At 33.8% G+C, this 17,564-nt stretch overlaps 1 protein-coding gene and 1 long non-coding RNA gene across 2 annotated transcripts; one reads left to right on the plus strand and one right to left on the minus strand.

Moving 5' to 3' along the window:
• The first annotated feature begins 5,981 nt into the window (after nt 1–5,981).
• On the plus strand, nt 5,982–6,736 carry LOC111630450. The gene is made up of 2 exons (XM_023374551.1): nt 5,982–6,292; nt 6,366–6,736. Exons 1-2 carry the CDS (start codon nt 6,108–6,110, stop codon nt 6,580–6,582), a joined length of 402 nt encoding a protein of 133 aa, XP_023230319.1. The 5' UTR covers nt 5,982–6,107; the 3' UTR covers nt 6,583–6,736.
• Nucleotides 6,737–12,954: 6,218 nt separating this feature from the next.
• LOC111630443 lies at nt 12,955–13,495 on the minus strand. The gene is made up of 3 exons (XR_002757526.1): nt 13,421–13,495; nt 13,253–13,305; nt 12,955–13,047 (listed from the first exon to the last, which is right to left on the minus strand). It is a non-coding gene; the product is annotated as an uncharacterized LOC111630443 (long non-coding RNA).
• Nucleotides 13,496–17,564: the final 4,069 nt, after the last annotated feature.

Genomic DNA, 17,564 nt, shown 5'->3' on the forward strand with positions numbered 1-17,564 from the left:
TACTCCCCCCATTTCTTTACTATACTCTACACAGACAAGTGGTTTCAATTTTTCTTCTCCATCTTACAATTCAAAAATAAATAGATTTTAAAACTAAGCTAATTTAAAATTACTTTCTGAATATAAGAATAGACTTACTTTCTGGTCGGTACTAGGATCACTTCAGCATCATGAACAGTTGATAGCATGCATAGTTTTTTCTTATCTTACCATTTCAATGCCATCAACTTTTTTCTGTAAAACGCTAGAAATTCTCCTGTCTTCATTTTTTTTATTTTTTATTTCTTTTGTCAGCTTCGTGTTTTTTTCTTATGGTGCCGACCGCATCTGTTTTAAAATCTATTAAAGGGGAGCTATAATAGTTATCTACAAATAATCTATGGCCCTTATTCAATAATTTATCCATCAAATACAATACTATTTTTATTGATTTGTTGAGAGTTGATATATCTGATCCCTAGACGCTGTTTTTTTATATCTGTGTCGCTTCCTGTGTACTGTACAGTACATTATCATATTGTAGACATAACCTGACGAAAATTGGCGTAGTTGGAATGATTCCATGCCAAAATGGGCTCTTTTTAGATGATGTAAACTTTCCACTGTAGTCTTCCTTTCCAAAACAACAAGCTTTCGTCAATACTTGTTTGTAGCGGGAGTATATGCTGACTACCATTTTTTAAGTAAATAGTCAAAAATAAGTTTTATTTTAAAAAGTCGTTTGTTTGTTGCTGGGTCAAACAGTTTATTGTCATTAAAATGTAAATATTTTCTAAGTAAAATCGATTTTCCGTCATACATTGAAAAACGGGCGTTTGTAGTATTCGATGTCTGCAAAAAAATGATGAATTCGTCGGTTTCTGTAGTATCCCCTATAAAACTGAAAAGAAACCCTGCGTTGGTTTCTTTCCAATCCTGAAAAACAATATACAGTAGAGAGGTTGAGGCAGACGTTTTAAACGTAAACGTGTACGTGTGACGTTCGGCGCCGCTTTCCCGTAAGCCTAAAAGTTTGACAATGGTGTTTGGATAGTCGGTGGAATCACGCTCGACATTCCAAACACCATCGTCAAACTTTTAGGCTTACGGGAAAGCGGCACCGAACGCTACACGTACACGTTTACACGTTTAAAACGTCTGCCTCAACCTCTCTAGTAAGTTACTAATTTCTTAATTATATAAATTCTCTATATTTGATGTATACCTGATCTCTGCTTCTACGTTTCATAAGAGATCTTTTCTCTCGAATAGATTCCTCCGCGAACAAAATTTGTTTGATCAGTGATATGTTTTGTAAGCCAACAGCACTCCAGATATTTTAAATATTTGAAAAAAATATTCAAATATCTGGAGTGCCGTTACACGAAATCAACGTGCAATCTCCTAAAATTATGATATCATTCTATAATACCATATTTAAAATATATTTAACTTTATATCATCACTTTTTGTGCTAAGTGGTGATAAACAGTATATATGTTACCGCTAAAGCTCAAAAGCCGTTAATGTGTACATTACCTAGCTAATCTGCAGATTAACTAGGGTGATCCTTTAAAGCTGCGAAAATTGTTCCATTTCTCAAATTACCTAGGTAATGTGCAGAGTAAATGTAGGTAATCGGTAAAGTGAAAATAAGGTCTTTGCTGGAACAACAGCAACGTTTCTGTACACTTAAATTAACATAATGTTATTTATTTAATTTTCGATATATAAAGAATGAAGTTAATAGAATCAAACAATCAACAAATTAGTTGATAGAATCAATCATCAATCAATTAAAAAACTGTAATACAAAAATCAAAAGGTTGAAAATATTTTTACAATTAGGGAAATGAATTTGCAAAACATATGATAAAATTGTACTTACTTATTAGTGCAATCTAAAGATTGGTGACACTTTGAATTACATAGCAATTGGTTTTTGTGACAAGCACACCTATTTGTGGTACATTTAGATTTGCAGTCACATTTTCTGAAACCCTGCCCAATACCAAGGGATTGTTTTATTGCTGTTTGACGTAAAGATATTTCTACAGCAGGGACATCTTCTTTCGTTAAAAATCTCTCTTTGCAAACACTAAATTAAGATTTTGCATACAATTGTTTTAAGATACCCGTTTTAATACCAAGTTTATAAATGCCATCCTCTGTTTTACTAAGAACCACAGCTAAAATTGAGCGTGTATTAGTTTTTGCTCTGTCTTCTTTGGGTACTTTAATTCTCACAGTGACACCTTCATCGACATTTGGGTGCTTTGCATTAGAAACTGCTAACATTTTCTTTGCTTGTTTTTCTAAACATTTCTTGGCTTCATCACGCTGTATTTTCTGATCCATATTCTTTTCACAGATGTTGCACAATACATTCTTACCATATCCTTACTCTTTAGGATCTACTTCACCACAAACTACGTGAACAAACATATCACACGATTTACACTTGTGAGCACTTGATGCTGCTTTTGAGCAAACAATACAGACTATGTCTTGTATAGTGCTCTTTACAGGCTCTGTACGAAACTGTGATGGCAATTCTGCTGAAGTTGAGGGTAACTCAGTGATGACTTCTTCAACTTGCAGAGATGATTCCTTGGAGGTACAGGGTAACTGAATATTCCTCAATCAACGGTGTAGAAGGCAGTTTAAGATTACTATCGATAAATTCTTGTATTTCTATAGGTGATTCTGTAGAAGCAGGGAAGAAAAGGAATGTCATATTGAGTAAGATTTGACTGTGATCCCATAATCACAGTCTCTTGTGAATTTTCTAATTTTTCAAGGTCTTCTTCAGTATTTATCGAATGTAATACACTTTGTGGTATAATAGATGAAGGCAATCCCACTTTTGTGGAACAACCAAACATGGCTTCGTATGGACTTCTTTTAATTGCAGAATGATAGGCAGATTCTTCGTGAATTGTACAAATCGTACGCCCTCACTTCACTTGTTAGTTTGGCTATCAGTCATCCGAGTAGTTAGCATGTTTTCAATATCTTGATTCGCTCGTTCTACACTTACTTGACTTTGGCTGTGTCTAGGTTTGTCATTAACTTCTGATTTCTGGCCACAACTGTGTTACACATTCTAAGATTTTATTACAAAATTCACGTCCGTTATCAGAATGCAAAATATTTTGAATGCCAAAAAGGAGAAAAATATCCAGCAAGTTATAGGCTACTTCATCCACCCGTTTTGATGTAAGCGGCTTTAATACAACAAATTTTGTTAAGTGATCTTAGTATATGAGAAGAAACTTAAACTTTCCATCTGGTTGAGATTTGTAATCAATGAGATCCACCTGGCATCTGCTATTGAAATGCGATGAAATAATCGGCTTTACAACAAATCCTTTTTTCGCACTTTTTTGTTTTTGTTGACTAGGTTCGCATAAATCCAAAAACATTTTTATTTAGGCTTGGGTTATGTTTTTATAAAATGTTTTTAATTGCTTGATCATTCTGTCTCTTCCACCGTGGTCAATTGACAAATGAGTCGAATACAATATGTCAAACAATTCTTCGGCATGGACAAACTTTTCACACTTTCTCGCACATCTGACAACGGCTCAATGAGTTTTTCACAGCCTTGTACAGTCAACACATCATACCTTTGAATTATTCGATAATCTCGAGATGATTCTTAAAACAGAATTAGCTATGCGACGCACTGAAAGCCAACGCAAATTATTTATCATAATTTGCGTTGGCAAAACCAAATTAAAAGTGGAGGGAAAGAGGGAAGGAGTAGGGAAAGGAAATGAGAGAAACAAACTTTTGAACTTTAACGATATGGAAGCCGTTAATGTGCAGATTACCTAGGTAAAATGCGGAAAACTCTTGATTCCGCACGTTCACAGATCATCTTAGGTAATCTGGAGATTAGCTAGGTAATGTACACATTAACGGCTTTCGAGCTTTAGCGGTAATGTATGTATATAAACTTGTAACCAACCTGGCAACACTTACCGTGCCCCTGTACATGATGGTATTTCGTAACTTCTGTTGTGATATTAGAGACAGCGAATTGTGATTCTACCTGTGTAAACCATACTCTAACGTTTTCTCCAAAAAGGTGAAATTTTCACCGATACATTTGCTACCTCGACGGAGTCTTCGCTCTTGCTCATGACGGAAATATATAACTGATATAAATACTCACAGAATTAGGCAAATAAGTTCTTGTGATCACGTCCAGCTCACCACTTTGGGGTCTCGATCAAATGAATACAGATTTTAACTGGTAAAACAAATTTATTATGCGCTCAAGTACAGAAAGTGCCAGCAGTACCATGCACGTCGTCAGACTGGCTGTCCGGGAGACAAAAGATTAAAAATTAGGGGCACGGTAAGTGCTGCCAGGTTGGCCATAAACTATTTGACTTGTCTGAAATTAAATATTTATTTGTACCTTCTGCGAAAGTGGAGAAAACTTCTCTTGATCCTCCGGTTTGTATCCATGTCTCACTTCCGAACGATAAATGGATGGTTTTGTGAGGACCCAAACGGGGTCCGAAAGCGGGCCATTAACGACTTTTTAAATGAGTCAAGTTTCGTAGTGCGAAAGAGCGAACTTAAAGATCGGATTTAAACAATGAACCTTTTGTCTTGTTAAAAGATTTTAAACAATAGATAAAGTCGAAGAAAACGAGGTTGGAGAGGAGTCGTGTTCAGACGCGACGTTGACCTCTCCCGCGCCCTTCCTGGAGTTTCGAATTGTCACCATGTGACGAAAAGAGACCAATGGAGAGGCGACCGCGGTGGGAAAATCGATAAAACCGCGTTTTCGGGAACTTTACAGAGTCTTGGGTTTTGGTGTGTAGTGCTCACCTGTCGGAATTTGGTGTCCCCGACCGAGACGCAACGAAGGCTCTTCCGACGACCTAGGAACTGGTTTCGCCAACCCGTCCACTCTAGGATCGCCGAGGTTCGACTTGTCAACCGAGGACATCACTACAAGTGTTGGTGCGTGCCCCGGAGCCGTCGTTCTCTGCGTCCACGGTGCCGAAAGCTCCCCAGGGACCAATCGAACAATCGAACTGTCCGATTTTTCGGAACTGTGACAGAAACCCATCGTGGGATAGGCTATTGCCCGCATTAGATTGTTGTAAGAACGATTTATGTATATTATTAAACGGTTTTATATGGTAAACCTGTCTCGGTGAGTCATTCCGCGCCCACACGACAGAAGTAACCGCTCGGCTGTCGAAAACACCTCACACCAAATCGGCTGACCTCACAGTTTCCTCTTCGTTTTCGCTAGATGATCCCTCTTCTTCCTCTATTTCGTTGTCGGAGGACAAATCACTTTCGCTTTCGCTACCACCCACGGACTATATACTACAAGGATAGCCAGATCCCTATTCTACAATGTTAGCCAGGAATGCCAAGTTAGTGAAGTCAGCACGAGACCTGACCTCTCTGTTTACATAGAGCAGGGTGTGCACGTGTTTAGTTTTCGCTTTTATATTCGTCCAATTTTGTGATTAACGAAGTGATTTATTTTAATATTTCTGTAATTGTTTTATTTGACTAAGTTTTTTATAAGGTAAGATGATTTAAATGTAAGTCATTAAATATTTAAAGCTATATTTTTATGTTAGGTGAAGAACAAAATGCTGAGTACTAGGTGTGCTGTGTATGGTTGCAATAATAACCTTCTTTTTTCAAATTGGAAGCAACCTGTTTACATCGGGTTTGATCAAAAAATGACAAGAGAAATACTTTTAAAATTAATAGCAGAACTTTATTTACTATCGTATAATGTAGTATCTTGCGTCAGTGACTGTAGTTGCAGAAGCATAAGTTTATGGAAAGAATTGAATGTGAATATCAATGAAACGTTTATTATGAATCAATTATTATTATCAATGAAACGTATATTAGAGATATAAATATGTGGTTCGACATTTTTAATAGCTATGCACCAAAAGGTTCTGTTCCAAGCAAAAATGGATATGGTGTAGACTTGNGATTTCCAGAAACCAACCAAAAAAAAAATAGAAGTTTGGAAAGATATATCTAATATTTTTTTAAAAAAAGGTTTAAATGTGTCATGGGCAAACATCCAAAAAAAGTGGAGTAACCTAGGTGTAACCTATAAAAAAATTATGGATAACAATAATTCAACAGGAAGAGGTCGAATATCTTGGCCATACTTTCACCTTTTAAATGATATATTGGGAAATACAGGAACAATAGTACCGGTTTCGGAGCTTGTAAATTCTTCTGATAATAGAAAACAAAACAATGAAAATGAAACAGAAGAACAAAACAAGACAATTTCTGAAATTAGGTGAGCAATTTATATCATTTATAATTAAGATTTTATTTATAATGTTTATTATAACATCCTTTGTTGTTTACAGTTTATCAAACAATAAAACAGAAGAAAAAATAAAGAAAAAAAGAAAGATACCAGAATGGGCTCAAGAAATCTTGAGCAATCAAAGGAAAAAGGCAAAAGCTGATGCGGAGCATCAGGATCGCATGGCAAAACTTTTGCAAGAAAATATTAACGAAAACAGAAAAAGAACTGACATATTAACAAAACTAGTTAATATATTAGAAGAAAAATTAAAATAAATAAAATATTTTTGCTTGGAAACAAATAAAAATTGTTCTACATATATATTGCTTACTTTTTTATAAGTGCAAGTGAAACAACATATATGATCATATTTTAAATATTTGAATAATGCAGTTAATTTCAAAAATTTTGTATAAATATCTTATCAAATATTAAACACAAAACAATGTTAATAATTAATTATTATGTATGTAAAATTTCAAAATAATAATACAAATTAAAATTGAGAAATTAAAACATCTTTATAATTCTTTTATACAGTGTATATGTTACCGCTAAAGCTCGAAAGTCGTTAATCTGCAGAATAACTAGGGTAATCCGTTAAAGTTGTGAAAATTGTTCCATTTTTCAAATTACCTAGATAATGTGCAGAGTATCTAGGTAATCCGTACATTATCTACTAGGCACTCGGTAAAATGAAAATAATATCTTTGCCATAAATAAATGTACCATAAATAGGTGTGCTTGTCGCAAAAACCAATTGCTATGAAATTCAAAGTGTCACCAATCTTTAGACTGCACTAATAAGTAAACACAATTGGATAATGTTACCTATGTCATATTAACGGACGATAATAGTCCATTTCTTTGATTAAAATTAATAATTGCTTCATTCATTTCGTCAAGGTCTGACGTACCTTCCATTTGAATAATTGTATTCGTTATTTCATCGTTTTCGGCTAGTTCGTTTGCGACAATTGTTGCAAGAATAATTTTCACTTCGTCTGCCATTTTACCTAGCTGTCTAACAAAGAATAGTCGTTTAATAATGCTCACTTGTCAGAACATTCTTAGCTCCGCCCACTAAGCCACTCAGAATTCTTAGCTCCGCCCACTAAGCCACTCAGAATTCTTAGTTGTTCTGCGTTACTGAACACGGCCCAGGTCTGTGGAGTCGGAGTCGGAGTCGTGGAGTTTTGGTGTTTTAGCCGGAGTCGGAGTCGGAGTCGGATTGGTAAGGAAAAGTCGGAGTCGGAGTCGGTAGATTTTTACGCGACTCCACAGCCCTGGTAAAAATACATATATATGCAGTCTTGCATTTTTATTAGTTATGTTTTTTCCATTTGTGGGGTTAAAGAATCTATCCAATGTCGATTGCTTTTCTCTTTTCTTCAAGATTTTTCGGAAGTAATTAATAGTATTGTAATTGTAGAGATCCCCAACCCCATTAACCTTACTCTGGTTTGGATGCCACTTGGATGATTGTTGTTCTGACATCCTCCTTCTTCTTCAAAAGATCTTTAGTAGTAGATGTCAACATTGGTCCTCTTTCGTCTTCCTCTTTTTCAAAAGAAAACACATCTCACTGAGTTTCTTGGTATTTTTCATTTGAGAGTTCTTGGAGTTCTGTCGTCAGATCAGTTTCAGGTTCCATTATGAACTCTAAAATGTTCTTTATTTCTCAGATGTGATTTTCATTACTCCATTAGCAGCTTGAGACTTCTTGATATATTTTTCATAGCTAAGATTGTGCCTACTGTAGACCTGTTCAAGCCATACTATCTAGCAACATCAGACATCTTGTGCCCACTTTCTACCTTGGCTATTATCTTTTATATGGTTTCTACGGTGAGCGCAGGTTTTGACGCTCGTTTTTTTAGGCTCTATATTTAAAAAAGAAACTGATAATATTATGAAGTTCAGAAAGGCACTTACAAAAATTCAGAGAACAGAAATCAACTAACCCACAAAACTTTATTTAAATGCAAGGCCTGGATGAAATTCGAAATTTGGTATTAAAACGTTAACGAATATCCGATGGGACAGTTAAACTTTCACCTTTCGTAAATAAACCCCGACGCAAAACTTAACAAATGCCCGTCCGACAGTCTCGCGAAGACTATAAAAAATTATCTATCAGAAAGGTAAACAAAAAGCTGGAATTACAAGGGAGAATTTCAAAATTCGAAGGAAACTATCCGATCGGTATCGGGTTGAGCGTCGATGTTGACATCTCCCGCGCTTCGAAATGTTTCGAATTGTTACCTGAAGACAAGGGAAAATCAATCGGTATTCGTTATTTTCCGTAGCTTCTTGTTATGTTTGTTCAGTAAAGTGTTCGTTATCCGAACATGTGTTCGTTGTCCGATCATAAAAATCTTTCGTGAAAGTGTTCGTTATCCGATTTGTTCGCTATCCGAACTGTTCGTTAACCGATCACTCACTGTATATTTTAAATTTATTATAAATATAATATATAAATTTATTATAATAATTTGACTGCAAACAACTCATTGTAGCTTTAAACAAAGTAACTTTCTGTAAAATTTTCATATATTACCAAAATTAATAAATAGTAGTACAGTAGAGCCTCGATTATCCGACCCCCGATTAACCGCCACCTCGGTTAACCGACCGTCCTAGTCGGCAAATTTCAAATGTCCGCTAGTGATGTGGCGCTACAATATTTGGCTATGTCTGGCTACTTTAATATTATTTTTACGCGTTTTAGCTGGCAACACTCATTCGACCATGAAAGGGAACCAGTATTTAAATGAGGCTTAATTTTCTAATTTTTAACGATACAATAGCGACGATTATTATTTTAAAAAATTTTTGTTAGGCTTAACATCGATGAAAATTCAACGCGAAGTAGGTTAATAGCGATGTACTAATTACATGGGATATAATAATATACTACACTAATAATGGATTTTTTCATACTTTTCGGTTATCCGACCAACCCCAGTCCCCAATTGGGTCGGATAATCGAGGCTCTACTGTATTACCTAAACATTCAGAGGTTTTAAATTTTTTTAATTATCTCTTGAAAAACACAAACATTTTTATTTGTATAATGCAGTATTTCCAAATTCCTGTCTTTCCTATTTTTGGGATAAAATGCTTAAATGAGTAAGCTTTCCTTTCATAATTTTGCCAATTTATAAAAATCTATTTAGCATTTTGTTACAACAAGATAGAAATTTTAAATAAAATAATCGAATATAATAAATAAAAATAATTTGCATATTTATTCCGCGCTGTAATTTGCTTGTTTCTTCGTGTTCCTTATTCGGTAAGACGTATGCAGTGTATTTTCTGCTATTTTTCTCTTTCTTGTTTTTATATTGGAACGTCTTTTATAGAAAATTTTTAAAAAGCAAGTTTAAATCAAGTGTGATTTCAATTTTAATTAACATGGCTTATATTAGGATTATTTTTAAAAAAACATCTTATTTAAAGGCAAGAAAAATGGAAAATATTTAAAAATTACAGAAATATTGGATATTTGTAGTATTAATTTATGATTTAATACTTTCAGATGAAAATTTTCACGTAACACATAATACATTTGTCTCTTCAAACTTAATTTATAATAGAAAATGAAAAATTACAACCTCTTGTCGGTTGCCATATTGGAAAAGAGATCTCTCCGGAAATTCCGACTTTTCTTTATTTCATTTCTAAATTTTTGCGCAAGATTTTAATCTGGAACATCACGGGAACATATAACGTCAATAGGGATCGTTACTAAGTTACTCCTACTGTTCTATTTCTCTCCGATGGAAGGTTGCTCTTACGTTAATGCTATCTAGAGTACCTTCATAATCTAGGCACTCTAGTCACGAGTAATGTGCTCGAAAGCTCCTACTCGTCACTGAAACTCCATTAAACATGGGTAGACTTTACATTTTCCTTCTAAACTATTTCTCCTCCTAAATTTCTCCATTCCGCTCATTTCTTCCTAATTTAGGGGAACCCCTAAGTTGGCATCACTGTCAGGGTAAGAATTAGTAGTCGGTCTTTTGTGTATCGTGAATCACTCTACGTCATTGTATTTACTTCTATGAAAATCCAGGGGGCTGTTTTTACATAAATTTTTAACGAAAAAAGAAGTTTTTAGAAACCGTCCCCTTTTGCCGTCCGGTTCCCACGGAGTACGAACGGCAGAATATCAAATATTAACGTAACTGTCAACTAGTCACATCAACCCGCGAAATTAGCGCAAATATGTTATAACGGTCGACTGTCAAATGTGAGAAAGTTCACACTTACTTGTTAGTCTAAGGAGGAAATCTATAAACAATCGCTAACAACCAACCTTGTCAACGCTACCAAACTAACGGTCACCTAATCAATTCCCACACTGAATACACATATAACAGCCAGACACCTATTAGTCGGGGCGGACATAGTAGGAAGAGCATACTCGTCGACTTCCGTCCCGCCATAATTATAATCCCAAAGGAATACCTATATTTTTGAAGTGATTGGTATAAGTGTCGACCCGAATAACTTGGCGCCGAATCAACGGCCACTATTCCAATAAGATCATATAGATGTAAACTCTCTCTCTCTATCGTTTAGCATTCGAGTTAGGGCCACTAATAATTACAAACGCATACGGCCGATTGCAGAGACAGAGTTTACATTAAACGACGTTTATCAACGAACGGCCTATAGCCGTTGGCTGGCTGAACCGCAGTTTAAAATGCATTGCAAAGATGACGATCGTCTATTTCTGACCGTTCTCTAAACGAACTTCGGCAAAACATTGGCTCTTACTTACTTCGCTATTACTNACAATTTCAGCAAGAATTACGGCCCACCCCAGAAAATGATAGCGGAAGAAGTGTTGAGCTGATTTGCAAAAAGAAATAAAAAGTAGAAAAGTATTGATACAAGCTGAAAATTCAGATCCTAAGAAAAAAAAAGCCAACAGTTGCCTGTGCCTAATGTTATAATTAAAGAAAGTTTCATACTTTATGTGTGTTAAATTATTATCGATTCTTCCGAAATTTTCATTTTAATCAACAATAATTTGTCTCAACAGAAAGAAAATTAAATACATAGTTTTTAAAATCACTGATATAGTTTTAATATGGCCCTAGGGGGTCGCCAGAATTTTTTAACTTGTAAAGGGGTCGCGTATTCAAGAAGGTCGAAAAACACTGGTCTAGGTTATTGATCTCTAGCGTAGTAACGCATATCTACAATTGTATCCTTCGCTTGTATATTGTATTTTATGCTTTATTTTTCTATTAAAGTTTAGAGATTGACTCTACCCCCGGCTTCTCACACTTCTTTGTTCTTATATTCGTGTGAAACAAACATCATAAACGTACAGTACTTTACTTGAGTTTATCAAGAAAATAAATAAATTTAGCCATTTTGTATAAAACAATTAAAATTTATTTAAATATTAAAAATCATTATAAACAAGTTTTAAATTATATATTTTTCATAAGTCGGGTGTTCTAGTTTGCTATTATTATTTTCTTCTTTTCTCAAACATTGCTAGAATTATAAAAAGGTTTTTGTTATTCATTGGTAATATGAAAAACAAATAAATATTGTTTTCATTGTTTTAAAATATCAATTTATTTTTAAACTTAAGTAAAAGATTATATACAAGATGTTAGAAAACAAAATCAGTTATCGAAAAAATTTATTTTGAAGTAATAAGCAGTACGTCTTTTAAAAAGTTAGCAACATTGTTATTGGACTTTCCTGGCTTTCTTTGTTTTCATCCCTAATAATTACTTCCATTACCTTTAAATCTTCGTATGTACATAAATTGACTAATTAGAATTTAGTCAATGGTAAAAAAACTGTTTGGTAAAATGGTAAAAAAAAAAAATTTAGTCAACTGGTAAAAAAAAATCCAGCAACGAGTTGCGTAACTTTCCAGGCAAAAAACAAAGACAGCACAAAATTAAAATTTTCTGTGGAGCCATGTTTAATGAGATTTTATTAAAACTTTTTATATTATTAATTATTACAAAATGGCAAAATCCTTAATTTTGAGGGTAGAGATGACTTTCAAATTGTAAATGCTAATAACAAGTGAAATCTTCAGTTTGACCCCACTCCATCTCCCTATCCTTTGATCTTTAACCACCAAAATTTAATAGCATCAAATGCCCCCAATACACAAACTTCCCTGTAAAATTTCAGAAATTTTCGATAAAAAGCACGGGAGTTATTAAGATTCAAAGTGGGTGAACAAAATCACGCTCCCCTCCACACACTAACATCCATACATCCAGAAAAAACCCCAAATTTCTTGACGTTTCAAGGTCCCCCGAATCCAAAAATATAAAAATCTTGGGTGTCATTTGTTTGACCGATTGCCATACTTTCCTTCTGTTATATATAACAGAGAAAAGTATAAAAAAGGAAAATAAAAATTCATCCGTTAAGTAACGATCAGATAATTGAATTATTTTTAGTATTAAATAACAAAATTACAAAGTTTTTCTTACCTCAACAACAGGCAAAACTTTTGGATTATTTCGAATTTCGGTCTCCAAAGCGTCATCCATGCAATTCAAAAACTTTTCATATTCCTTCGAGTAAAATTTAAGTTAAACTTAAAAAATTGCTATTTTTTTATTTAGTGCATCAAAGCCATGCATATTTACCTGTTGTGTTCTAGTTTTACAAAGAAAGTTAATTAATTGATGATAAGTTTGATAAAATCGCACTTGTTGAAGACAGTTCCGAAAGAGAACTACAACCTAAAAGAATACATATTTAAATTAGTTTACACGAAGTTTTTTTCATCGAATAAATACAGTAAACTCTTGTACAACACGGGGATACGTTCCGCATTATCAGAAATTGTGTTATACGAAGTGCGTGTTACGAAGTCTCACATTTCACACAACACATTATCCCCCGCATTATACGAGGTTCACAGTAACTTAAAATTAACAAACTTACGTCTTGAAGACCATTTTCTACTTTGCATCGAATGAATTCTTCAATATTGGCACCTGAATTTGAGCACAATACACGTAATATAAAATAAGATGTTCAAGATAATACAGGATATATTTATAATTAAATTAAAATAAATAAATAAACATATATATATACGAACAAACTTACGACAAGCTCGTTTAGTGATTTCGTCAGTCAAACTGCGCTGTCTTAATTTATGGCCTTGTAATAATAATACATGTGTACAGTCTATTGTAGCAGTGGCTAATGCAAGAGAAACTAGACAGAGGTGAGTTTTCATGATGTTTGTAATTGTTAATCTGTCTACCTGTCTCAATTATAACTCATATTTATAAGCGAAAGTATTGATTTTAAATTCAAGATACGTTTAATCTCGATAAAAGAAAAATGCTAATCATAAATTTAGCATAAGGAAAAGCAACTTTTAATTGGAAGCCTTCGGGTAAAGCTTGTTTGTAGAATTATTAAATAACCTTTGCTTTTGTAAATTTCTCGATAATTTCAATTCGTTTCATCGCTTTTGTAATATATAAACTATTGAAATATTTAAAAACATTTTATTCCCAGTTAATATAAATACTGTATATATATATATTTGAAAAGGTTATTAATTAAAAGTGATTACTTTTTATTTCAAGATTGATTGTATTGAAAGAAATAATAATGTATAGTATATTATTTACAATAGGCGAAAGTTATTTATACTTTTTTTTTATAATAAAAATCCAGCAACGAGTTGCGTAACTTTCCCGGTGAAAAATACTTGTTTAAAAAATACTAAAGAAACATTAACACAAAGTTAAAATACCAAAAAATGTTAATATTGAGAATTGGGGATTTTTTTTAAATTTTGGAATACATAAATGAGGATGTTTGTTTGTTCGTTCACTATGCACGCCTATGCCGTTCGACCAATTGCTACGAAACTCGGCAGTTACGCTCAAATACTTTTATCTTAGATCATGTCGTATATTCTACCCCAAATTATCGATCAGATTTCTATATATCGGTTAATTTCTGTCTACATTTTATTGCGGGCTTTACATGTAGCACCATCTATTGGAAAAATTTTAACAAAATAATTAACTAAATATAATTCTTACAAAAAAGGATATAATTTAAAAAAATATATATTATATTTACCGAATTACTGCGACAATGATATAGCGCGAAGTAGACGCTCCATTACGCCATTTCTGCAACAGATAGCACTTGTCTGCGTGTAGTGTAGTAGTGTTTTCCCCTTACAGTGACTAATTTAGACCTTCGCGGGCTGTAGGTAAAATAATATTTACGGGCCCCTTTACAAATTTTGTATTATTACAAATATAAATAAAATTGTAATATTTAAAATTAAAGTATTTTTATTTTTACATTTGAATATCTTACTTACATTGTATTTTTGGGGCTACAATAAAATTATGCAGTAATAAACATCATATTTTTCTCAACAACACACGCTTTATTCTGAACTTCACCGAACAGATCTAATGCGCATATACAAACTTTATCTAATTCTCAGTGATGTTGTTAGATGTCGAAGTAGTAGGTAATGTTATTCTTAATTATTATCCCTTGAATATGGCGCTAATAATATAGTAATTCGCAATACTAATAAAACAATGGCACGTTTAGAACCTATTACGAGCCCCGTGCAAGTGCCTTGCCTGCCTAGTGCCAAATTAGGCCCTGGCCCCTTACATCATATTTTTCCCGTTAGCAATAGAGTCGTATCTAACTCCGTTCTGCGGAAAATTTTTTAATTGAAATAACGTGACTCGCGGTACAAATCGGAAGTTAATATATAGTTAATCTGGTCCTCTTTCTTTTACGACTTCCATGTATGGTCTCGACTTTCATCTAACTCCATTCTCGAGATTAAGGAAGGACAGAGACGGATTGACGGCAGTGAGCACCCTCCAGTAACCGAGTGGATAGAACCACCGAACATTGATAGTCGGTCGTGGGTTCGCCCATGGCCAACGGACCGGCCATATAGAGTTTTCTGGGTATTCTTCGCGTTAGTAACACTTAAATTGGGGCGAGTTTTACATAAAAGTCTTTCCGGGATGCAACCTCTTTGGCAGATCGCTCACGTGTCGCGTTGCCGTAACCACATAAATCAAACCAATTTGTCTATAAACGCGATATTTACCAGGACATCCCACCCCCTCCCCTGATTTCAACTCCCCTTAGTAACTCATACTGTAATCCCATTGCCCCAAACTTCTTTAATTGATACTGTTTAAGATATTCTAACGTTCAGCCAAATTGTGCAACCATTTTAAGGCACAAAGTACAGCTGGAAGTTTTTTCGTGCCGATGTTTATTTTTCCTATTTATTATCATGGCGACATTGCTTCATTCAAAATTTCATATAGTTGTAGTCTGTGTGTAATGTGCACTTTATTCACATGTTGAGTCTTACTGTAAAATCTGCTTCCAGTTAAACAGAATTAAATTGAAGCTGTAATTCTGCAGCAATTTTATTTAAAATTCTTTGTATATTATTATTGTTCATAAATATGTATGTTGATTATTACAGTATTGACGAAAAATTTGAAATAAATATTTTTTTGTACTTCTTGACATGAAAATGGTGATAGACCGATGACACAATTAATAAGAAAATAATAAAAAATTTTTATATAATAAAAATCGCTATTACGTAAAGAAATAATAGAAGGGTTTTTTGGTGTAGTCGGTAATTTGAGTCGCTTTGAAGTATTTGCTGTCTCTGTACACACAAAGAACTTGGCAATAGATTGATTTTGATCACGAATTTTCAATTTCTTATTCTATTAATAGTTAAATACTTAAAATTTCTATTTATTACTGAAAAAAACCAATTTTCTATCAATAAACACATTACTTTCCGTCAGGTGTAATATTCTGTACAGTTCATTGATCTAAGAATATCCCATTTAACTTTTAATTTAAACTGTTTAAATAAGCGTTTTTAAAATATTTAAGTTATTTATGCTCAGCAGTGACCGAGTGAATAAAATCACCGAAAACTGATGAAATGGTTTTAATCACTCCCTGGAATGTGGCCAGCCCGTTGGCGAGGTGTGAACCCACGACCTTCCAACGGGCTGACCACGTAGAGTTTTCCGGGTTTTCTTCACTTTTGAAACACCCAAATAGAGGCCAGTTTCCTTAAAAGATTTCCCGGAAGGCATTCTCTCTAGAAATTATTATTATTTTTATTTATTATTAATTATTATTTATTCCAATGTGTAGAAAAGTAAATCTTAGTCGTTTTATATTTCTTCAAACGGCTTACAAAATATCTCAAAAACGTACAAGTTTGTACATTTGCAAATTTAACATTTAAAAATACAATCACTAAAGTGAATTTGGCTTCTAATTTATTATGTTTTCAGAACAAACATCCTTCGTTGTGTGAACAAACATCCTATTTATTTAATCCGTTACAGCATCAATGTCATACGATTAATTCAAACAACAAGTATTACACACAGCTAATATACATTGAATAAAAATCAAAAGTAGACTGCTTACAAAAAGAAAAAAAAAACTTAGAATAACCTTCAAGAGAAAACATTTCTTTTTAAGAAATCTGAACTTTGTTCATTTGTTGACATATACAGTATTTTAAAAATTCCAGCAAAGAATTACATAAAATGACGTTAAAACGGCTCGAGTGAGTCATTAAATGAAGTGCAAACAACACACAGGAGGCATTACGGGTAATTGCAAAAGATGGTATACATCAATGCTTCTGGAAGCTGCAGGGAAAAGTGTATCGTTGTTCAAGAGGATAAGTTTGAAGGCGGTTATAAACTATGTACGGCAAGGAACTATACACCAAGTTACCTAAATTATAATCAGTCGTCTTATAAAATCTCGTTCACCTTGGATGTTTTTATTTACAATAAATTAAGAATAAAATTAGGCGATTTCATCCCGTTTCGGTTTGTAATTCCCATCTGAAGTCAAGACTGTTTCTTTCTTCTTTAGAGCTGTAGTCCTTCTTTGGTATTGCACATCTTTTCGGTGTTCTGCAATACGCTTGCTGAAATTTCTTTCGGTTGCCCCAACATACGTTGGAGTAGTGACTCAAACATATGTCGAAACTTTACTAATACCATTAGTAAAGCAAGGAAGTATGTTACATGCGCCTGACGCTTTATTTTCCTATCTGTCTCTATCGTTGCGACACAACTGGTGCGGGCAAGGATGTGGCAGTTTTCGAAAAAAGGAAGGAATGAAACGAAACGTTTATTTTCGCTTCTCAGCGGAGGCATTTGTTATAAAAACATCTAAA

The sequence above is a fragment of the Centruroides sculpturatus genome, unplaced genomic scaffold, assembly GCF_000671375.1.
Source record: "Centruroides sculpturatus isolate CEXI.00-Female unplaced genomic scaffold, Cexi_2.0 scaffold383, whole genome shotgun sequence".
NCBI lineage: Eukaryota > Metazoa > Arthropoda > Arachnida > Scorpiones > Buthidae > Centruroides > Centruroides sculpturatus.

What these genes read in the sequence shown, in the direction of transcription:
- LOC111630450 (XM_023374551.1), top strand. Translation starts at nt 6,108, where the DNA reads ATGGATAACAATAATTCAACAGGAAGAGGTCGAATATCTTGGCCATAC. An exon ending in AAGACAATTTCTGAAATTAG is followed by an intron (nt 6,293 to 6,365) that starts GTGAGCAATTTA and finishes TGTTGTTTACAG; the next exon opens with TTTATCAAACAATAAAACAG.